The following is a 19,474-nucleotide window of genomic DNA, read 5'->3' as shown; positions in this document are numbered from 1 at the left end:
TTACTGGGACATCAGTTTTCTTGTAGGTCTCTAATGGAGATACAACATCTGTCCTACTTAAGTATATGCAATTTTTTTTTTTTAAATTGAGCGGTTCAGAAAATCTGTGGTAGAAGGAACTGCACAAGCTTTATCTTGATAAACTAGAGAAAAAAATTTGTCTTTTTTGAGATATTTTGTGGGGAATTTAAAATTAGATACATCCTCACTGCTGTTTGTCATATGCCTGTGTGATTTCTCTGGGTGTATCCTAGACAAATAGACATTAAGGTAGACTGAAAACTGGCTGAACTGCTGGGCTTAAAGTGTTGTGGTCAGCAGCATGAAGCCCAGTTGGAGGCCAGTCACTAGTGGTGAACCCTAGAGACTGATACTTAGGACAGTACTGTTTGACATCTTCGTTAGTGACCTGGATAATGAGACAGAATGCACACTCAGCGAGTTTGTAGACAAAACTGGAACAAGTGGTTGATAAAACAGATGGGCATGCTGCTATTCAGAAATGGACAGGCTGGAGAAATGCAATGATGGGAGCCTCGTTCAAAGTCCTGCATTTGGGGCACAGTAACAAGTATGTGGTTGGGACTGACTGTCTGGAAAAGCAGCTTTGCAGAAAAGGCCCTGAGGTCCTGATAGACAACAAGTTGAACATGATCCAGCAATGTGCCTTTGTGGCAAAGAGGGCCACTGGCATACTGAACTGAGCTCAATGGAGGTGATCCCATCTACTCACTACTGGTGAGACTCACCTTGGGTGCTGGGTCCAGTTCTGGGCTCCCCAGTACGAGAGAGATGTGAACATGCTGGAGCAAGTCCAGCAAAAGGCTACTCACATGATCAAAGGACTGGACCATCTGTTGTAGTGAGAGAGGCAGAGAGCTGGAACTGTTTAGCCTGGAGAAGGCTCAGGGGGATCTTGCGAATGTGTGTCTATAGCAGATGGTAGGGAGTCAAGACAACTGAGCAGGCGTATTCTTAGTGGTGCCTCATGAAAAGATGAGGCGATGGGCACAAACTAAAACATAAGAAATTCGTTTTAAACATAAGAAAGCACTTCTTTTGCTGTGAGGATGGTCAAATACAGAAACAGTTTGCCCAGAGAGGATGAGGAGTCTACTTCTTTGGAGGTATTCAAAACCCACTTGAGCAAGGCCCAGCATAGTCTATTCTAGTTTATCCTGCTTTGAGGAAGGAAGTTGGGCTAGATGACCTCTAGAGGGGCCTTCCAACATCAGCCCTTCTGTGAATTCCATATACATGTTGTTTCTATAGTAGTTGTGGTGAACCCTTAAGTTGTTGGTGTGAAATGGCAAAACTAATAGCCATTATTGTGTAAACACTGAGAGGTAACTAAGAATTATAAATGTTTTTCATTGTATGATAGGTATCTGTAGGTTACTGGAAAGTATCCCAGTGGGCCACTGCAAACTTGTCCTAGATGTATCTCAGGCTGAGCTCTGAGAATAAACTTGGACTGTCAAGTGGTGTGATTTTGAGCAATAGTGACTGTGCTACCTTCTTTACTTTAAGGTTTTGCTCCTATAACCTCTGGGAAAAAACCGTAAGCTTTGTGTTCAGTCCTTAGTTTGAGCATGATTTTTTTTTTTTTTTTTTCAATTAAAATCTGGATCATTTTTTCCTGAAAGAAGGAAGATAAATTACTTCAAGGTAGTATGATATTTCTGGGGAAGTGGCTCAAATTTTTCTAAATGTGCTAAAAATTCTATGAATAGACAAGTTTCTGGTTGGAGTTTCCTATTTTCATTCTAGAAAATGATCATTTACCATTGAACTTCCAGATATGATTTGTCATTAAGGCCTTCCATGAAACGAAAAATGCTGTAGGTAAAATTACTGAGTTGGGAGTCTTGCAGTGTATGCTTTTCACAATTTTAATATTTCTTTCCTGCATAGCTGCATACTTGTTTGGAAGGCTCCATGCCTTTCATTCACTTAACAAGCGTGGAAAGTGGAGAAAATAATGAGAAAGAAATGAACTTGTTTTCCAGTATGCCATTCAAACCATTGGTGAAGAATTCTTTGCTCCATGGAGGCTGCATGGTATATTCTTTATCTCTTCTGAGGAATCACTAGATACTGGAATTGCATAGAATCTGCAGAAGTTTTTACGAAATAGGAATTGACATAGATGAAGTGTTGGAAGGAAAAGACCTGCAGCAGAGAGAGTGTGAAAATGAACATTTTCAAATGGGGAAGAGAAGCTGGGAAGACTTTTTATCTGGCTTGCCATACAGTACTGCTGTTTCACTGGCGAAACTGAATACAAGAAATATTTTGCTAATGTTTTTATCAGCTCAGCACTTGAGGACTCATAGTAACAATGAATAACAGCATATATAAGTGATAATCATGCTGACTATGCCTCGATTTCAGGTTTATAAGCAAACTAGAGATTAACTTTCTTTAGTGAGAGATTAACTTTCTTTAGTGTCATCTTCATTTACAATTTATTCCAAAAATACCTGTGACATTTTCAGGTGATGGCACTGAAGAATATTGCTTTGGATATCCTCTAGAGCAGATTTAGAAATGGAGGTGCTTGATTTTTACTTTACGTTTCCACAGTTGTTGTTCTGTCTCTACCACCCCTGCCCCATGCCCCCTTGCCGAATAAAAGAAAAAGCAAATCCGTTTCATTCTAAATAGTTAAAGCTTTTAATCCTTTTAGTTTCAGTTCCCAATATTAGTGGCTACTTCCACAAAAATGATTGTTTCTTAAGAAGCAAGACAACTTGTTGTACATACTCTTACTTATTTAAAAACTGTGTTTCTAGCTAGGCCGTGTATGGAGAAATCCAAAACCAGTCAATGACCAGACAGCTTTTCATCAGAAACATCTAGTGAAAGCTAACTGTTTAAAAACATGACACTTCAGATGGTAAAAGTTAATAGGTTTCAGGGTGGAAACATTAAGATTGAAGTTTTTAGTCTTAAATTATGATGAAAGTCAACTTGAATGATAAAGCAGGGAAATAGATTTTGAAGGAAACAGGGCAGTAATTTTTTAGACTTTGGATTATTTTGAGCCTTATGACTTATTTTTCTATCTAATAAAAATAACTACATAACATATTTCTTTCTGATAAAGTTGGTGAAAGTACAGATGTGATTGTATCAAGAATAATAGTCTCTCTAGCTAAAAGAGAGACTTAAAATAGAAATTATATTGACATAAATTATACTGTGTTAGACACTTCTGTAGTGGCCCTTTCAAAAAAAGCATTGATTTTAGAATGGAATAGGGGAACTTAAGCTTGCTTTCAGTCAACAACTGGAGTTGCCTAACTAATCTTACTGCTTTTATATTGTTTTCTCACTCTAAGTTAAGAATATGTATGTGTGATGTATTTGTTGTTGAAATAATTTTGCAGAAAACCTCAACTTCTAATCATTCTTTTAGGCTCTTGTCACTTCATTATCGGTGAGTGTTATCCTTTGAGCAGTTTGATCCCACTGAATAAAACTTACTTTTTAAGTGCCATCTCTCATACATTTTGCACAGAAAGACTGTTTTTCCTAAGTGGACATTCTTTCAAGGAGAAATGTGAATTGCTTTTATTAAGGAAGGGAAAAAATATGAAGTGATGAATTAGAAAGTATGCTTTCATTTAAAAAAATATATATAAATACAGAGGGAGGGAGGGAAATTTCTGAATGAGATTAAGTCTGGAAAAAAAAATTCCAGCTTCATTAACTGTGTCTTGAATGAATGTTAACCTGTCATTTAATGATACAAAAGAGAGAAACTGGAAAAGGAAAAGAGCAACTTACTATAGCTTGCAGGTAATTAAAGCAGATGGAAATACTGCATCTGTATTTTTTCTGTAATGTAGTTCTGAAACAATGCTGATGGTACAGGATGAATAAAATAATTTTTAAATCATAGTGTTGAAGTAGTCTGAGAAGCTTTGTAAAGAACTGCTGTGTTTTGATAAAGGTGGTTATAGCAGAGCTCTTCTTATCAATTAAAAAAGTTTAGGACTACTTAGTTTGATTTATAGGTATTGGCTGAGTTGAAAAACAAGTACTGATTTCCAGGGAGATGTTATAAAACACTTAAGCTATTTTCTGTTGGTATTTACTCCCATTCTGACTAAATTTTGGAGCTTTTCTAAAGCATATTTTCCTCTTTCATAGCAGTTTTTCTGCAATATGTTCTTGGATTGTATTGAAATCTGTCATCATGAAAATATTTTTCCTGTCACGGTCAGATTTAAACCTACATTAAACTCTATTCTGACTTATTCTGCAGCTTGGTTTTACAGTTTGGCACAGGAAACAAACATATGCATTTAACAAAACAAAATGTCTCAATTACGCAGGTAATATACTGCTCAGAAATAGCTGTTGTTAAGAACAGTGTAATATGAGTGTATGGAATTGGATTGCTGAACACTGTAAACTTACATAACTCTGTTAGAGCCAGCAATGCAAGTGTAGAACAGTTGAACATTTCTCTCAGAAATGGATGTCATGTAGTTGCCAAGTGGGGGATTTCATGTCAGGTCATACAAAGCAGTAGTGGTGATGTTTCCCCTAGAGCTGGGGAAATAGTCCTGTATAATTTGGTTTATAGGAAAGAGGTGTGCTTCACCTGTATCCATCTGCTGCTCATATTTCTGTCAAGGTATTCAAGTCTACTTTTTTCTCCTGTAAAAGCTGGTTTGGTTCAAGATTGTGCAGACAAGCCTGGATGTTTTAGTCCTGAATTTAGTTACTTAAATTGAATCTGACCAGTAGGCCACTCATCTGCAGTGTTCTTTAATGGGCATCTTAGACATTACTTCTAGTCAGTGGCTGATGCTGTTCAACTGAGTATCCAACCATATCTCGTAGTCCTATGCTATTACCTTCAAATAGCTCTTCCCATTTAATCTGTATTTCTTGTTTGTGTGACATCACATCTGCTTGCTTTGCAACTGAGTTTTTGCCTCCACTGAAGATATTCTGAAGGTTGTATTGTATTTGGGTGATGCAGCATTGTATCCGTCTGTCATGCTTTAGCCAGGCCATGATTGTTTTAAAAACTGTATAAAATGAACTTGTAGTTCATCAATGTTCAAGTTGTTTCCTTGTTTTCTAATTAACCTTGCTATGAAAGTCCTCAAAACCAAACTAGAATAGTTTTCAGGATATAGGACCCACATGTTGCGTCTAATGCATGTTGTATCTAATATTTATTCTCCTCTTTTCTGCTCTTCTGTCTTCTCCTTGTCTTAACAGGAATAACAACTTGAGCTCTTCCCCAAACTGACAATCTAAATTGCATGTTGGCAAGTAATTTTTCTTCTTTTTCCCTTCCATCAAACATCGCATGCCTTCCATAACTACTGCCTTGTTTTCTGGAAGGGAAAGGCTACATCTAAGGTCTCCTATTTTTTAAATTGTGTTTTGATAAACATTTGTGAGTGATATCTGTCCTTATTCCTCAGAAACCTGAGTACAGTTATCTTACGTGGCATGCCCTAACTCATCACATGGTACAAATTCCTTTGCTCCATTGTAATTTGTTGGGGTGAGGAAAATACCCTACTTGTCCATTTTCTACAGTACATCCAAGGATACCTATATAGGGAAAAAAATGGAATTTCTACTAACCATAGCAGGATGCCATTTATTTTACAGTGCACCCACCCCACACAGCCAAAGAACTTGCTCTACTGAATGGAATGGAGTTGCCCCCAAGTATCTATTTCTGCCAGCTTTGCAAATGCACTGATGTCTCTGTCAAATCCCCTTTTGTCTCCCTAAGGTAGCATTCTGCTGGTGAGACCCAGTCTTAGAGACACTGAGCTGCTAGAGCAGGAGGAGTAACAGCCTGATTGCCCACTCTGCCCATTGTAATGGCTGAATTGTGTCTCAGTTAACAAGTGATTGCTGAAATAATTTGGAAATGTGGCATGTTGTGTCCTGGCCCAGAGACATGAGGTTTAAACCACTCTGATTCCTGACAGCAGATTGAATGGCTTCTGAACTTGTGAACCCCATCTTCCTGTTGTTGCTGGGCATGTTTGTGTATAAAATATGGTGCAGTTACCATCTCCTTTTGTTGAATCTTTGATTGCACAGTGCTCTACAGCTGTAGATTTACCTGTTGGCATGCTTTTGATTTCTGTTACCTGGTTATTCCTGTACCTAAATTTGGACAAAGTGCATATTTTCAAGATGGACTATTGTAACATTAAGTTCCTGATTAGCTCCCGGAAAGCCTCTCATTTTTTGTCTGGTACAACTCTAGGAGAAGGGAAAAAGGCAACAGTGAGTGACTGAATTGGACACACTGACAGTTCTGTTCCTGTGCCGAGACATGCTCTGTACCTGTTCTTCAGGTGAAGACATCTCCTACCCCACAATTAACTGGAATGTGGCATGCCATTTTCTGATAATTAAATTTTAAGATACAGACACTAGTAATTTATAAATATGTTGAGATGCAATTACAAGTGGATCTTTTCACCTAGTGGGATTTTCAGGCAAGTGCTAAGAAGAGTTGATATTTCAGTGTGGGCCATGCGCAAATAAACAAAACACAGGAAGGATTGTAAGTCAAGTAGTTAACCCGATATTGATCTGTACTTGACAGTTCAGAAAGCAGACATGGGTTATCAGCAGATCAGATTTACAGGTACTTGAGGAGCATGTGTTTAGGAGCATGAGGAAAGTGTCTTCAGGTGTGTGTGCCTCTGTAAGGCTTTATGCCTTCTGTGTATGGTATTGAACATCAAGAAACCTGAAAGTACAAAATAAATATTTTTTTCTCTTGTTTAATTATCAGCTTAGATGTTAGTGAACAATGCATATCCGCTAACTTATTGAGACTTCTCTTTTGTAGAAAATTAAGAGTAAATGGTTAGCAAGAGGTGTGAAAATGAGAAATGGTCGTTGCTTGTTTTCATTCGAAGGCTGAATGTTAGTTAGAAGTGGAAATCAGTTAATGTTCTATTCCTGGAAATAAATTATGTGGAATTTGACAGCATCGCTCTAAATAATTAATTGTAAATGGAAGACATTAGAGATTACTTTGGAAAGGTCATTGCTGTAATAAAAATAATTCAGTATATATTTTCAGACTTTCTAAAGGAATAAAGTACTGAATTTTACTTAAACATAAGTTGACTTAATGTATTAAGACTACTGAACACCTAAAGGATATTTCCATAGTGCATTTTCTGTGAGAGTATATTTTTTTGAGGAAAAAATTTCAATTCCTTGCCCTCTGTGGATTTATCTCAAAGGAAGACTACTGTAGTTAGACCAGCTTTTCTGGGGAGATGGTTTTGGCAGGGGACAACTACTTTTACAGCTGCAAACCATATTTGTCTCTTCCCAGCTCATCATGCTGCACTGTTAATGTACTGTCCCAAACATCTAAGAAGACTTGCAGTGAACCAGATAGCTGAAGAACAAGTGCCTTCCTTCCACTTTTTCACTGATGTCTAAGCAATCCTGGCCTAAAGTTCTGGGCTTATTTCTGTTGCGTTGCCAGCAACACAAAGGACTGGACTGACAAAGCATCTGTATTTGCGGTATTTTCCATAAGAGAGCAAAAGGTCTTTATAGAAAAAGGGATTTAATTATTTAAAAATTGAAATTACAAAAGAGAGAGGGAGTTGGACATACATAGGTTTTGGGGCTGGGATTCTTTTAGTATACATAATATGGCTTTTTTAATGGGGTGTTTCAGATTTGGCAATAACTTGGTTTTCCCAGTTAAATACTCTGAGCAGAGTTGTCTCTTGGTTACAATTTAAGGAGAAAAAAGTCCCATTAAAATGTAACTTCAAAGATTATTATATGAAAGAATCTTCAGTGCTTATCTTGTGATGTTCAGTATCTGGTTAGCAATACATGAGAAGGAATAAAATGCCTTACTACAATAGGCTGTCTAATTTGTACATAGTAATGCATTTGTAAGAATGTACTCTAGGATTGTGGACAGGTTTTCTGAAAGACGGTTTTAAATGATTTTGAAGTACTTTCCTGCAACACTTTATTTTTATAATGTAATGAGGAACAGAAATTTGTTTAGTAAAATCAAACTTTTTCTGTGTTTTAAATGGGTTATTTTATTTATTTTGTCTTAAATTGACCTTTCATGGATCATAATACATACATTTTAAATGCTAAAATATAACATACTTTTCATTATTTGGCATTATTTGATCCATAGGAAGAAAAGGGGAAAAATGAATGCAATAGCCATTTCAACAAAAGCATGATTATTCAAAACTATAGTAGAGGGTACATTTCTACATAAAATCAATTCATAATAATGCCTGGAAGTTTTTTTGTTTCTTGTTAATGTTGTAGATGAAACTTTTCTGTTTGCATCCCACTGTGTCTGTGGGGTGTGACTTGTTTCTAGAAAACCCATTGCTGTTTCCCATTGTATTTTACTTCTCCCTGCATCTCACTGTTTTTATGTACCCACAGAGAGCAAGGGTAGGTCAGGCTCATTAGTCCATCTCTGTGTTCCATATCATTAATTAGCTGCTCATGCATGAGCAATTCTGTGCTGGCACTGTGTTTGTGTGGTTCACATCATAGGCGTGGAACACTGAAAAGCCTTGGGATGCCTCTGGGTGCTCTGATGGTATTTCACACCAGTGGGTGCAGACAGCACCAGCACTCACAGGCTGCAGCACTGGGAACAAGACACTTTGCCTGAACTAGGCTGAATACAGTGCCCTAAGCCAGGAACCCACATGTTAAGTCTAAAATGAAGTTTTAGCAGAGATGTAAGGTTAATGTTTGTGTAAGATATGTCGTGATGTTTTGGTTTCTCATAGGCATCATTTCCTGTTTCCATGTAAAATTAGAGAAAATGAGCCACACTCATTTTTGGAGGTATTTTCTGTGCTGCAAAACATATTTGGCACCTAATACTAGTATTAAGGTCAATTACACATTTTTAATTAAAAAAAAATCATTCTGTCGTGACTAAATTGCTGGCAGGAGCAGATGACCCAAGTGCAGCTGACCATGCAAGAGTTGGTCAGCCCTCCAAACCATAACATCTCATTTGGAGTTAAAAATATTTCTCAGCCAAACAGTAAAACTCTCATCTTTCAGCCACAAGTGTTAAACACTGATTGTTGTTTGTATTACATGTAGTTCAAGACACCAAAGCTGATGCAGCAACAGACTTGCTTAACCTTACCACATAGAATATAAGTGAAAACCCCAATACTCAATTAGTTGCATAAAAAAGGTTATTCCTGTTATTGTTACTCTCACACTACATTGAAGTTCTTCAGACCAAGGCAGGTAGTATTTCAGTAGATTTGTATTAATAATTATGTTACTATTTTGTATTTTTAAAAAAGTATTAAGGCCTTCAGCTGGCCATCTCTGTATTCTTGGAGAAAGTGTGGTTCTGTCTGTACCTCTGGAATGATATACTAACTGAAAATACAGTGAAGTACAATTAAATTTCTTTTGTGTGTGTGTCACCTGATAAGAATGGCAATGTGTATGGTACATTTAGAGTGGAGCTCAAAAAAATGTGCATTCCTCAAATGGGAGTTTATGCTTCTTAGTAATATTCAGTTTTACTGAAAAGAGTATTAGTATTTTTCAAAGCATTTGTAACAAGCATGGTTAGGAAATGGCTTATCCTCTGGTTTAAAAGTAGAGAGTGCAAAACTTGTTTTATCTGCCCATCTCCAATTTTTGCAACCTTACTGCCTTTCAATTTTCAGAAACTTACTTGAGCCAGGAACTATTTATTTTAGCTAGAACTTTAAAAGTATTCATTTGTTCCAATGGATTTCAGTTTCTGCTTTCACTTCATTAGAATGCTGTTAGGTTACTTTTGCTTCAGTTAGTACAGATTTTTTTTTTTCTGTATTCCTATGATAATGCAGTGCATCAAATTCTTAAATATAAAATGATATAGTTATTCCGTTACTTTAAAGATACTGAGATTTATTTAGAGCTGGAATTCAGGCTGCTGAAGAATATATGTTATGATGCAACGTTCAGTTGCATGCATTTTATTTTATTTTATTTTTACATCTTCCATAAGACACCCATGTCCTTCGTTTTGGGATTGAATGGTGCTTATTGAATTTGTAAATGTTTGGTGCTTTTTGTATGGAGCAACTGGATGATGAGAATTTAAAGATATTGTCTGAATCTGGCATTGCATATAGGCTTATTTTTCACTTGGACTTTTCATTGGGTGTCCCATTGCCAAAACATAATACCCTTGAAAATACTATGTGATTTATACTTTCTGCAGATTATAGTGCTGCATAACCTGAGACTGGAACACTGCCTGAAGTGAAGAACATCATTATGGCACTTCTGTGCAGAAAGGCACGAGTCAAGGGCTGTTTCGAGCACTGGGTTTGACCTAGTGTTCTGCAAACACTTATTACATATCACACTTATGATCAGGTTATGATTTTTGTGATAGCTTTTAAACGACATTGTCTAGCTTCTCTGACCAAAACTAAGACTTCTTCATGTAAAATACTGAATGTATGTTTAAAAAAATAAACCCCTTAATTTTAAAAGTGTTTCTGATATGAACAAAGGATTTGAGCACTGGACACCATTTAAACAACAGGGAGATGAACCTTTGGGATCCAATAGTTGAGACTGTGGTCGTGACAGGAGAGAGGTGAAAGCTTTGTGATCAGAAGTACATATGGGAATATAAAAGGTGGAAGCCTTGGGTGAAGGGCATTGCAGTGATAGTTGTGATTCTACTAATAGAACTGCATGTGGGTCTGTTGTCATCATTTTTTGTAATGTATTGGAGTTTTCTGAGTCTCTGAGCCATGAAGATCTTTCACAGTAGGAAAAGCTATTTTTTCCAGGAAAGGAGGAAGCCAAAAGTTACCTGCTGCGGGCAGAGGTGTTAGCAGCATTAAGAACAGTTTTCAAAACCACTGAAGAGCTATTTCCCCCTGCCCTCCCTTTCATTAAATAATCCATATGTATGTTAGAAAAATTGAACTAGAATAATGTAAGTTAAACTGTCTTGTGATTTATTTTGAAAACTTTCCTTTCTATATAAAGATGAGTGAGGCTGATGAGTTTTTCCTTCCATCTGATATGGTTTCAGAACTTTTTTCTTTATTTTCTTTTTTTGTTTTCCTTTTTGTTTAATCCAAAGCCTGGTCTTCTAGTTTTTTTTTTGGCATAAGTAACAAAATGATGTGTGTTTCATATTTTAGATAATAAAATTTAGAATACAATGTCTGGATTCTTGTTTAAAAACAAACAAACCAAACAAAAAGCAACCAACAATAAACACTAGAATATAAAGCTTATGTGTCATGCCCCAAATCTTGAATCAGTCTGATTTTTCACTCGTTGAGAACTCTTTTGAGCTTTGTAACTTGTCTGAACACGTGACTGTCGACACTCTCTCCAGAACACAGAGTCTCTGTGCTTGGTGCCAGAAGAGAGATTCTGGGCCTTCCTCATATTTACTGACCCTGACAGCAAGTCAACGCAATCTTCCTCTTTTGTATGGTTGAATGCTAACAGAGAACTGGTCCACGTTCTGTTCTCATGGAAAAAAAAAAAAAGTCCCCAAAGGGCAGGTTCTTTCTAAATTCTCTGCTTCTTCTTTGTCCATTTTTGTCGCTTTTTGTTGATTTTGAAGATACACAAAATATACTGATCAGAAGACTTTTTCTGTTCAGATGTGTTTTATAGCTCTTCTGCCTGTAACATATTTGGGAAGTGGGGGGATGTTCTGGAGTTCTGAGTACAAAATATTGTGTTAAAACCACTTACTGCATGAATAGTTTAATCACTGATCTGTATGTATACACATGCCTATACATATCTCTGTGTTGGTGAGAGTACTTCCCAGTTAAAAGCCAAAAAGACAACCTACCATGTTGTAATGCAACTGGAACATCCCATAGGAGATATCTGGTTACTTGAGAACTTTCACTGAACGTTAGACAGCTTTGCTGATCATGCAGCCTTCTTGAGCTGCTCAGCTCCCTGGACTCACCAAACTCTTGGCTGTGCTGCTGACTGCTTTTCTGTCCAGCTCACTTACTAGCTGGAGAGCTGGCGAGCTCGTGCAGTGATGGACCTCAGGAGATCTATAGACACAGGATGCCTACTAGATAAGCTGTGAGAAAGGAAATTGTATCTGGTCTACCACCAGGCCTACAAACTAGAACAAACAATATTGTCATTTTAGGTGTTTCTAAAACGAAATGTTTAAAAATAAGTTAGCATTTGGAAAGGAGGAATTTGAGACTTGGATTTTGGTACTGTTTAGTTTCATGTTGTAATGTATAATCCATGTGTGTTATTCTCTAACAGAAAACCTCCCCTCAAATTTCTTTTTAGGCTATACTTTTAATTTTTTAAAAAATGTTTTGTTTTTCAATGTGTTGAACACGTTTTTTCTCCCAGTGGTATTTACAACAATGACATGCATATAAAGGCAAAATTTGATCAGGAAAATTATAGGTTAAAAAAGTGTAGGAAAAAAACGTTCTACAAGATGTATAAGGTTGTCATGATTCATACAGTATTTATGTAGTCATATCAATAATAATATTGGATGTCTTATTTGTATCATAAAAACATGCCAGATTGTCAAAAGTAGCTTTCAGAGTGCCTATGTGTTTTTTCTTACGATTTAACAGATAGGATTTTACAGAATGCCTTTTCTCTAATATAATATTTCATGTTTGCAGGTGATATATGCTTTGAACACTAAAAATGATGAACATGAAGCTGCTATCCAAGCCCTTAAGGATGCGCATGAAGAAGAAATTCAACAAATTCTTGCAGAGACCAGAGAGAAGATCTTGCAATATAAAAGTAAAGTTGCAGAAGAAATGGATCTCAAGAGAAAGATACAGGTTTTAGAAGAGTCACTGGAAGATCATAAAAAGATGAAACATCAGGCCTTGACAGAATTTGAAGCCTATAAGGACAGAGTTGAAGATATGCAGCTTTGTGCAGAAGCTCAGCATGTCCAACGTGTAGTGACCATGTCAAGAGAAGTAGAAGAGATCAGAAAGAAATTTGAGGAAAGACTACGAAGTTTCATACAATTGCAAGTGCAGTATGAGAAGGACAAGCGTACAGCTCTGGAAGACTTGAGAGCTGCCCACAGGCTTGAGATTCAAGAACTCCTGAAGACTCAACAGAGTCAGAATGCCACTTTAAGTAAGGGTCAAGAAAAGCTAGAGGAATTGCATAGACTAGAGCTGGAAGACTTAAACAATAAAGTTGAAGAGTTAAGACTGGAAAGAAAAAAACTCATTGAGGAATATGAAGGCAAACTCAGTAAAGCACAGTCCTTCTATGAACATGAACTTGATTCTTTGAAAAGATCTCAGCTTTTTACAGCAGAAAGTCTACATGCTTGCAAAGAGAAAGAAGTGGAGCTAAGAAAAGAATTTCAAAACCAGGAAAGTATGTTGCGCAAGAACCTGGGAAAACTTAAAACCGAATTGCAAATGGTCCAGGATGAAGCTGCCAGTCTACGGGAAAAATGCCAAAAACTTCAGGTGGCTCTTGGTACAGCAGAAAACAATGTTCAGGTGAGATCGATGATATATTGTGCCTAAGACTCTGAATTTTCCTTTCCTATTTATGTTGTCTTTCCATGAGGCTGAAGGTTGAGGTGATTGGAACATGCAAACTTAATTTTCTGTCACTAGTACTTGATTATAGTCCACTTCTAAATGTATTTATATTTTAAAATTTGTGTTCAATTTTTCCAGACTGAATTAATGTTACTTTGTATTCCTGTAGAATCTAGAAGCCCCTACACAGAGGGAAGTTTTGGTCTCCTTCCTTTCAGCTGTTCATGGACAGAACATGGTTGTTCTAGTCATACTACTCAAAGTGTAGTATACGCAATAGAATACTCAAAACTGTTACCACTTAGAGAACACACAAAAAATCCCAAACCAAGCCCTGTTCCGCAGTATCTGCAGCAGATTTTTTAAAATCATGTCCTGCTCAGATCATCATGGCTGAGGTGATCAAGAGCATAATTTCACCACTTCTGACGTCCATGTTTCATTACACATCCTGTCCAGTGATTTCCCCAGTTATGTTTCCTGCTTTAGTTTCTGAAATGATGCTTTACTATTAATTTTAAATGATGAGAAATCTGGCTTTCCTTTTAAAACAGAACAAGATTTCCCATTCTTTCCACAATGGTTGAGAACATATCATCACACTACCCAAGATATGCTATTGTGAATCAGCGTATCAGACTTAAAACATACTAAATATTTGATTTAACTAATTGCCTAGTTCTCATTTTATGTATATCAATGTACACCTTAATTTATGTCTGCAATAAACATTCACAGTTGCAATGGAGGACACTGTAAACTGCTATGAACATATAGTGGGCTCTTCTTCACATATCAGAAATCATGTTTTTCAAATTGGCTCCCAGACTCTGTGGACCATTTTACTGTTTTTATTTTTAATATACTTTTTTGAATATTGTCACATTTCTCTTATGGATCCTTGTCATGCCATATATCCGGTATCTTGTAGTGCTTCAACCATATTTTTGGAAAAACACATAATACAAAATTAATATGATGGTAATATTACAAGATTTCAACTTTTGTATGAATAAAGCTTGTTTGCTGAAGGGTCTTTTCTGTGTATTTTAATCTATTGCTCATTTCAATTTAAACAGGATTGTATATAATGGTAACAGGCATTATACTGTTCTTCCTCTAGGTTCTTCAAAAACAGCTTGACGATGTGAAGGAGGAGGAGATGTCATTGTTAAGCAAACACAAAGAAGTGGAAAGTGAGCTAGCAGCTGCTAGAGAGCGCTTACAGCAGCAGGCCACTGATCTTGTTCTCAAAGCCAGTATGTATGTCAGTAACTTAATCTGGAAAAGTAATTTGTCTATTTATTCTACCTTCTCCTTTTTCTTTTAGTCCTTGTGCAAGTCTAGACTGCCTAAAGACCGTTCAATGCTGTCCATAGGTGTTTCTAACAAGTTTTGTTTGGTTTTCTTTTTTTTTTTTTTTTAACTGTTATCACATACATTGCACTTGTGATTCTTTTACTGTATACTTATTTGTCCAGATATTCTACTTTATATGGCATGTCTTCCAGACCTTGGAATTTCTTGCCTTAACTGTGCTTGTACAGAATGCTTCTGCTGTGTATCTGTTCACCACATAATCACAGGGACATCCCTCCTGTTTCTCCACCCCTTTTCAGTTGCCTTTACCTTTTTGCTGAGACTGCAGTACTTTGCTTTATACTTACTGTCAGAAGACTTGCAGCTTGTCAGTTAATAAATCTGTTAGGTTTTTCTTTATAACTGTTTTCTTGACTTCTCTGTACTTGTTGGCATGTGGAGAGGCATAGAAAATGGTTTAAGATTTGCTTTCACACATGTGGGTTTTAACTTCTTGGTGTTGTCTCTCTAAACTGCTTAGTGGTAGGGCACGGGCCTGGGCCCGGGCCCAGGTACTTGAACTTGGTTAACTATACTGTGGGTAGGGTTGTAAGCTAAAAATAAACTCCTGGCTTATCTTTGGCCTTGTTCAAATAGACCAATCATAGAAATACCTGATTATTTTCCACACAAGTTAACACAAGCCCAGGGGCCCTTCCCAAAAGTCAGTTTGGATAACATCACCTTGTTTTGAAGGCTGGGATGTTGCCAGACTGTGCTAGTCTGCCTTAGGGCCAGAAAATACTTCACAGCATTAACTTGCTAATACTCTGATAGTTTACTGTTTATATTATATATATTACCATATTTACTATTACTGTAATAGCTTACTGTTAACTGGCTACGTGTGGCCTAGCCCTCAAGCTGTATATATGACTGTGGCCTGTGTCAAGGCTTTATTTCTGTCCTTCAAATAGTGAAGCAGTTCCTGCAGATGCACTGTGTCTGCTGCCTAGGGAGAGCTTCGTGCCTAGGACAAATGGCATGGATGAGCTAGGTAAGGGCTAGGAATAATCTGGGCTATATATTTGGACAATATAGAGGCCAGCTGGGACTCAAAACTGCCAAGTCCTACTGGATGTAAATAGCTAAAAGGAATGCACTTCCTGCAAAGAGGATCTCAAATCATGGATCTCAAATGGAAATCTGACTTTCCAAAAAGTGATGTGTGAAGCACTCATAGAAGAATTGACCTGAGACCATTGGAGGAAAAAACCTGTTCTCATACACTTTTCAGCAACCAGCCCCAGATTTACTGGAAACAAACAACCAGGCTATTTTTCCTTTTTACTGATGGCAACGAGTCATCTAGACTGTGTATCCAGTGCTGGTCTCGTCTGGCACCAAGGTTTTTAGCTTTACCAGAAACTGCAGCATGTCTATGCTGTTGCTGAGCTCAGTGGTACTGTCAATAGCACATCTTTGCTTTACAGTACCTGGCTGTGCAACAAGAACCAGGAGCCCTCTTTACAGCCATGCCACCAAGCCATTAAGTATAATTTGTTACCAGCCTGTTTGGAAATGGTTTCTGACTCTGGCCCACTGCCATCTTCTTTAATTCTTCAGCTTACACTTGGAACTCAGAAATCCTTCCCCAAAGAAACTAAATTCTCACACTTATTTACCATTCAAAATATTTACTCATTGTATTGTAATTTGAGAACACTATAGCAAGTCTATTATGGGAAATTAATATATTATTCTTTTTATCCTGGAATTCTAAACCTGAAAAGAAACTGCTACATTTCATACCTTCTTTGTAGAGCAAGAGGAACAGGAAACCTCCATTGTTTGTCAGTATTGCTAGGACAAAAGCTCTAGATCAAGTGTGTGCGTGGTGCTTAAAATAAATTATGCATGTACATAATACTTCCTGACCAACTTGAAATTCTTGTATGGTTATTCTCCTTGTTGTATTCTAAAATCTGGGTTTGCAAATACATTTCTTAAATGGCTGAACTTGTGAAACAAGGTAGTTTTTGAAATGTTATAGAAATTCGGTGTACTCATTAAGTTTTTCTCTTCAGCTTTTAGTTTTATCAAACAAAAATGTCAAAATGATTCTTAGAATTCTCCAGGGCTTAGTACAATTAGAGGTGTGCATAGTTTCTGGAAATATTACTAATTTTGAAGCATTCTTCATGGCCAAATTCCATTATATATCTCACTGTCCTTCCCTTCACATCAGTGTCCACTGACAACAAAGGCTAAAATAGTTTACTTTTTTGGCACATGTTGCTTTCAGTGCAGGTGGAAATGAATGCTGGTTAAATTATGAGTTGAGTAAAACTATACCAGCTTTATCACTAGACTTGCATGTTCTTCTTTCTGTTGTGTAGCTTATCATGGGGCAAAAATGTGCAGTTTTAGGTAGGGTAAGGTCTTCGAGATAGACTGTCCATGTTCCTGGACTTTCTCTTGGCTTTCTCTTGTAGTCAATATGCAACTTTGAACCAGAAAAATTGAAACTAAGGAGGTCCCAGCACCAAGTCCTCTACCCTTGTTGGACATTTTACAATAAAACGAAAAAAGGAAGAAGTGTAGGGGAAGGTAGGCATTGCAGTGAAGATAATGGAGTTCCATATGAAAGCTTCCACTAGAGTTGTACTAGAAATCACTGAAGTATGAATGTGTACTTCAACTACATGAAACCAATGCTGTGGGGTTTTAAAGAGCTGTTTTGTTTTTAGGTCACATTGGAATGCTTCAAGCTACTCAAATGACTCAAGAAGTCACAATCAGAGATTTGGAATCAGAAAAGTCTAGATTAAAAGAAAAACTATCCCAATTAGAAGAGGAAAGAAACTTACTACAAAGCAAAACACAGAGTCTGGATGAGCGACAAAGGCAGCAAATTCTGGCGTTGGAGAAGGTTAAACAGCTTATATTGTCTTTAGTAAATGCCTAGTATCTAAAGCGTCTCAGTAAGGAGAAATGTGAAATGTTTAAAAAACAATTTTAAAAGCCATTCTCTGAAAATGTGTTGAACATATTTGAAAATACTGAACAGAAGTTTTTTGTAGGCTTGATAACTGATTGTTGTTTCTCCAAATTAAATAGAGGGAAAAAGTAGATTTAATCATAGATATATTGCTTTGCATGGATGTATTGAAACAACCTTTTTGATTGTTGCTTGTTTAATCATTGTTTAGTTGTTAGATTTGTTTTACACAAAAGTTAATTTCTGTATATTTATTTCATCAGTAATGTTTTTATATTTCTTTTCCTCTTCAGATTTTTTTAAACCATTTAATAGAAATGATTGTATTTTTCTTGGTCTTCTTTAGAAAGTACATGAAGCACGGGAGACACAACGTGAATATTATGAGAAGGAGCTTGTAAAATTACAAGCAAGATTGGAAGGAGAGGCTGCACAGTTAAAGGAGGCTCATTCCAAGACCTTAGAAGAACTGGCATGGAAACACCATACTGCAATTGAGGCTGTACATAGTAATGCTAATAAGGATAAGAAAAAACTGCAGATGGTAAGTTTGTGTCAAATATATTACAAAAAGCAAATGTTAGAGTTTGAACCTTGTACTGCATGGTTTTGTTGTATGGCAAGTTTTATTTGGAGTTACCTGCAGATCTGCTGTGCCTCTCTGAAAAAAACTATTCAGTCTTTATAAAAAGAACACACATCTTGTGAAAAAAAATAGTGTTTATACTGTAATTTTTCTCCATACAGAAGAGAAATTCTCGAATACAACTTTCTTTTTGAGTATAGTAGGTGTGCTTTTTCAGATTTTGTGATCTATATTAAGAAAAGTTGGTATATTGCTCAAGATCAGTCCTTCTGAAGGAGATGAAATATTATGTTATTCTAATATTTATTTATAATTTTCTTAAACAATCCAGAAGGATAAAAAGATATTATGTTAGTACTTAACTCTATGTATACTTCGAAAACAACAACAACTGTTCCTAACTTATATCATGAAATGATGCTAAATGTGTATCAACTATTTATTTTCCTTTGACTAGAATCCTGAAACTGAAAGGCTTTCTGGTTTTACAAAATTGGCCTTTTCTTCATTGGGATAAATGAGAGGACCAATTTTGAATTCTTATTTTGTAACCTGATTGCATTTACATAAAACACAAATTTTGCCTTATACAGGAAACAGACAATAAATATTATTGTTTAATTTAAGGCTTTGTTATGCTCCTCTGGATTTTTCTCAGGAAATATACCAAGAAACACAGTTGTAGCTAGTGCTGTGCATCTTAGACTGAAATTTTGTTTTGTTTTGGTTTTGTTTTGGTAAATTATTTTACTAATTTGTTGCTGCTTAGATTTATTTTTAATAAATCCCAAAGATTTTTTTTTTTTTTACGTTTCCCAGTAATGGAAGTAGTTCCTTGAGACATACTTGCATCTGATCTTTCAGGATTATTTTCTTTGTAACTTTAAACATACTTGTTCTTAATACAATATCTCTTGAGGATTTCTGGGAATATTTTTCTCCTTCTTAGGAAGATACGGTGTGCTTTATGTTTTCTTTTGTTACTAA

At 36.4% G+C, this 19,474-nt stretch overlaps 1 protein-coding gene across 1 annotated transcript in view; it reads left to right on the top strand.

The window, feature by feature from the left end:
- FAM184A (family with sequence similarity 184 member A) overlaps positions 1-19,474 on the top strand; it is a gene marked incomplete at both ends in the record, with an annotated part of 74,376 nt that overhangs the window by 14,778 nt on the left and 40,124 nt on the right. Inside the window, 4 exon segments of the mRNA XM_080342089.1 lie at positions 12,702-13,556; positions 14,725-14,860; positions 17,651-17,832; positions 18,248-18,445. Coding sequence (XP_080198215.1) covers positions 12,702-13,556; positions 14,725-14,860; positions 17,651-17,832; positions 18,248-18,445 — 1,371 coding nt within the window.

This window comes from Nesoenas mayeri (assembly GCF_963082525.1).
Source record: "Nesoenas mayeri genome assembly, chromosome: 3".
NCBI classification, from domain to species: Eukaryota; Metazoa; Chordata; class Aves; order Columbiformes; family Columbidae; genus Nesoenas; species Nesoenas mayeri.
The sequence above is the reverse complement of the archived record's forward strand: the minus strand, read 5'-3'. Positions and strand labels throughout refer to the sequence as shown.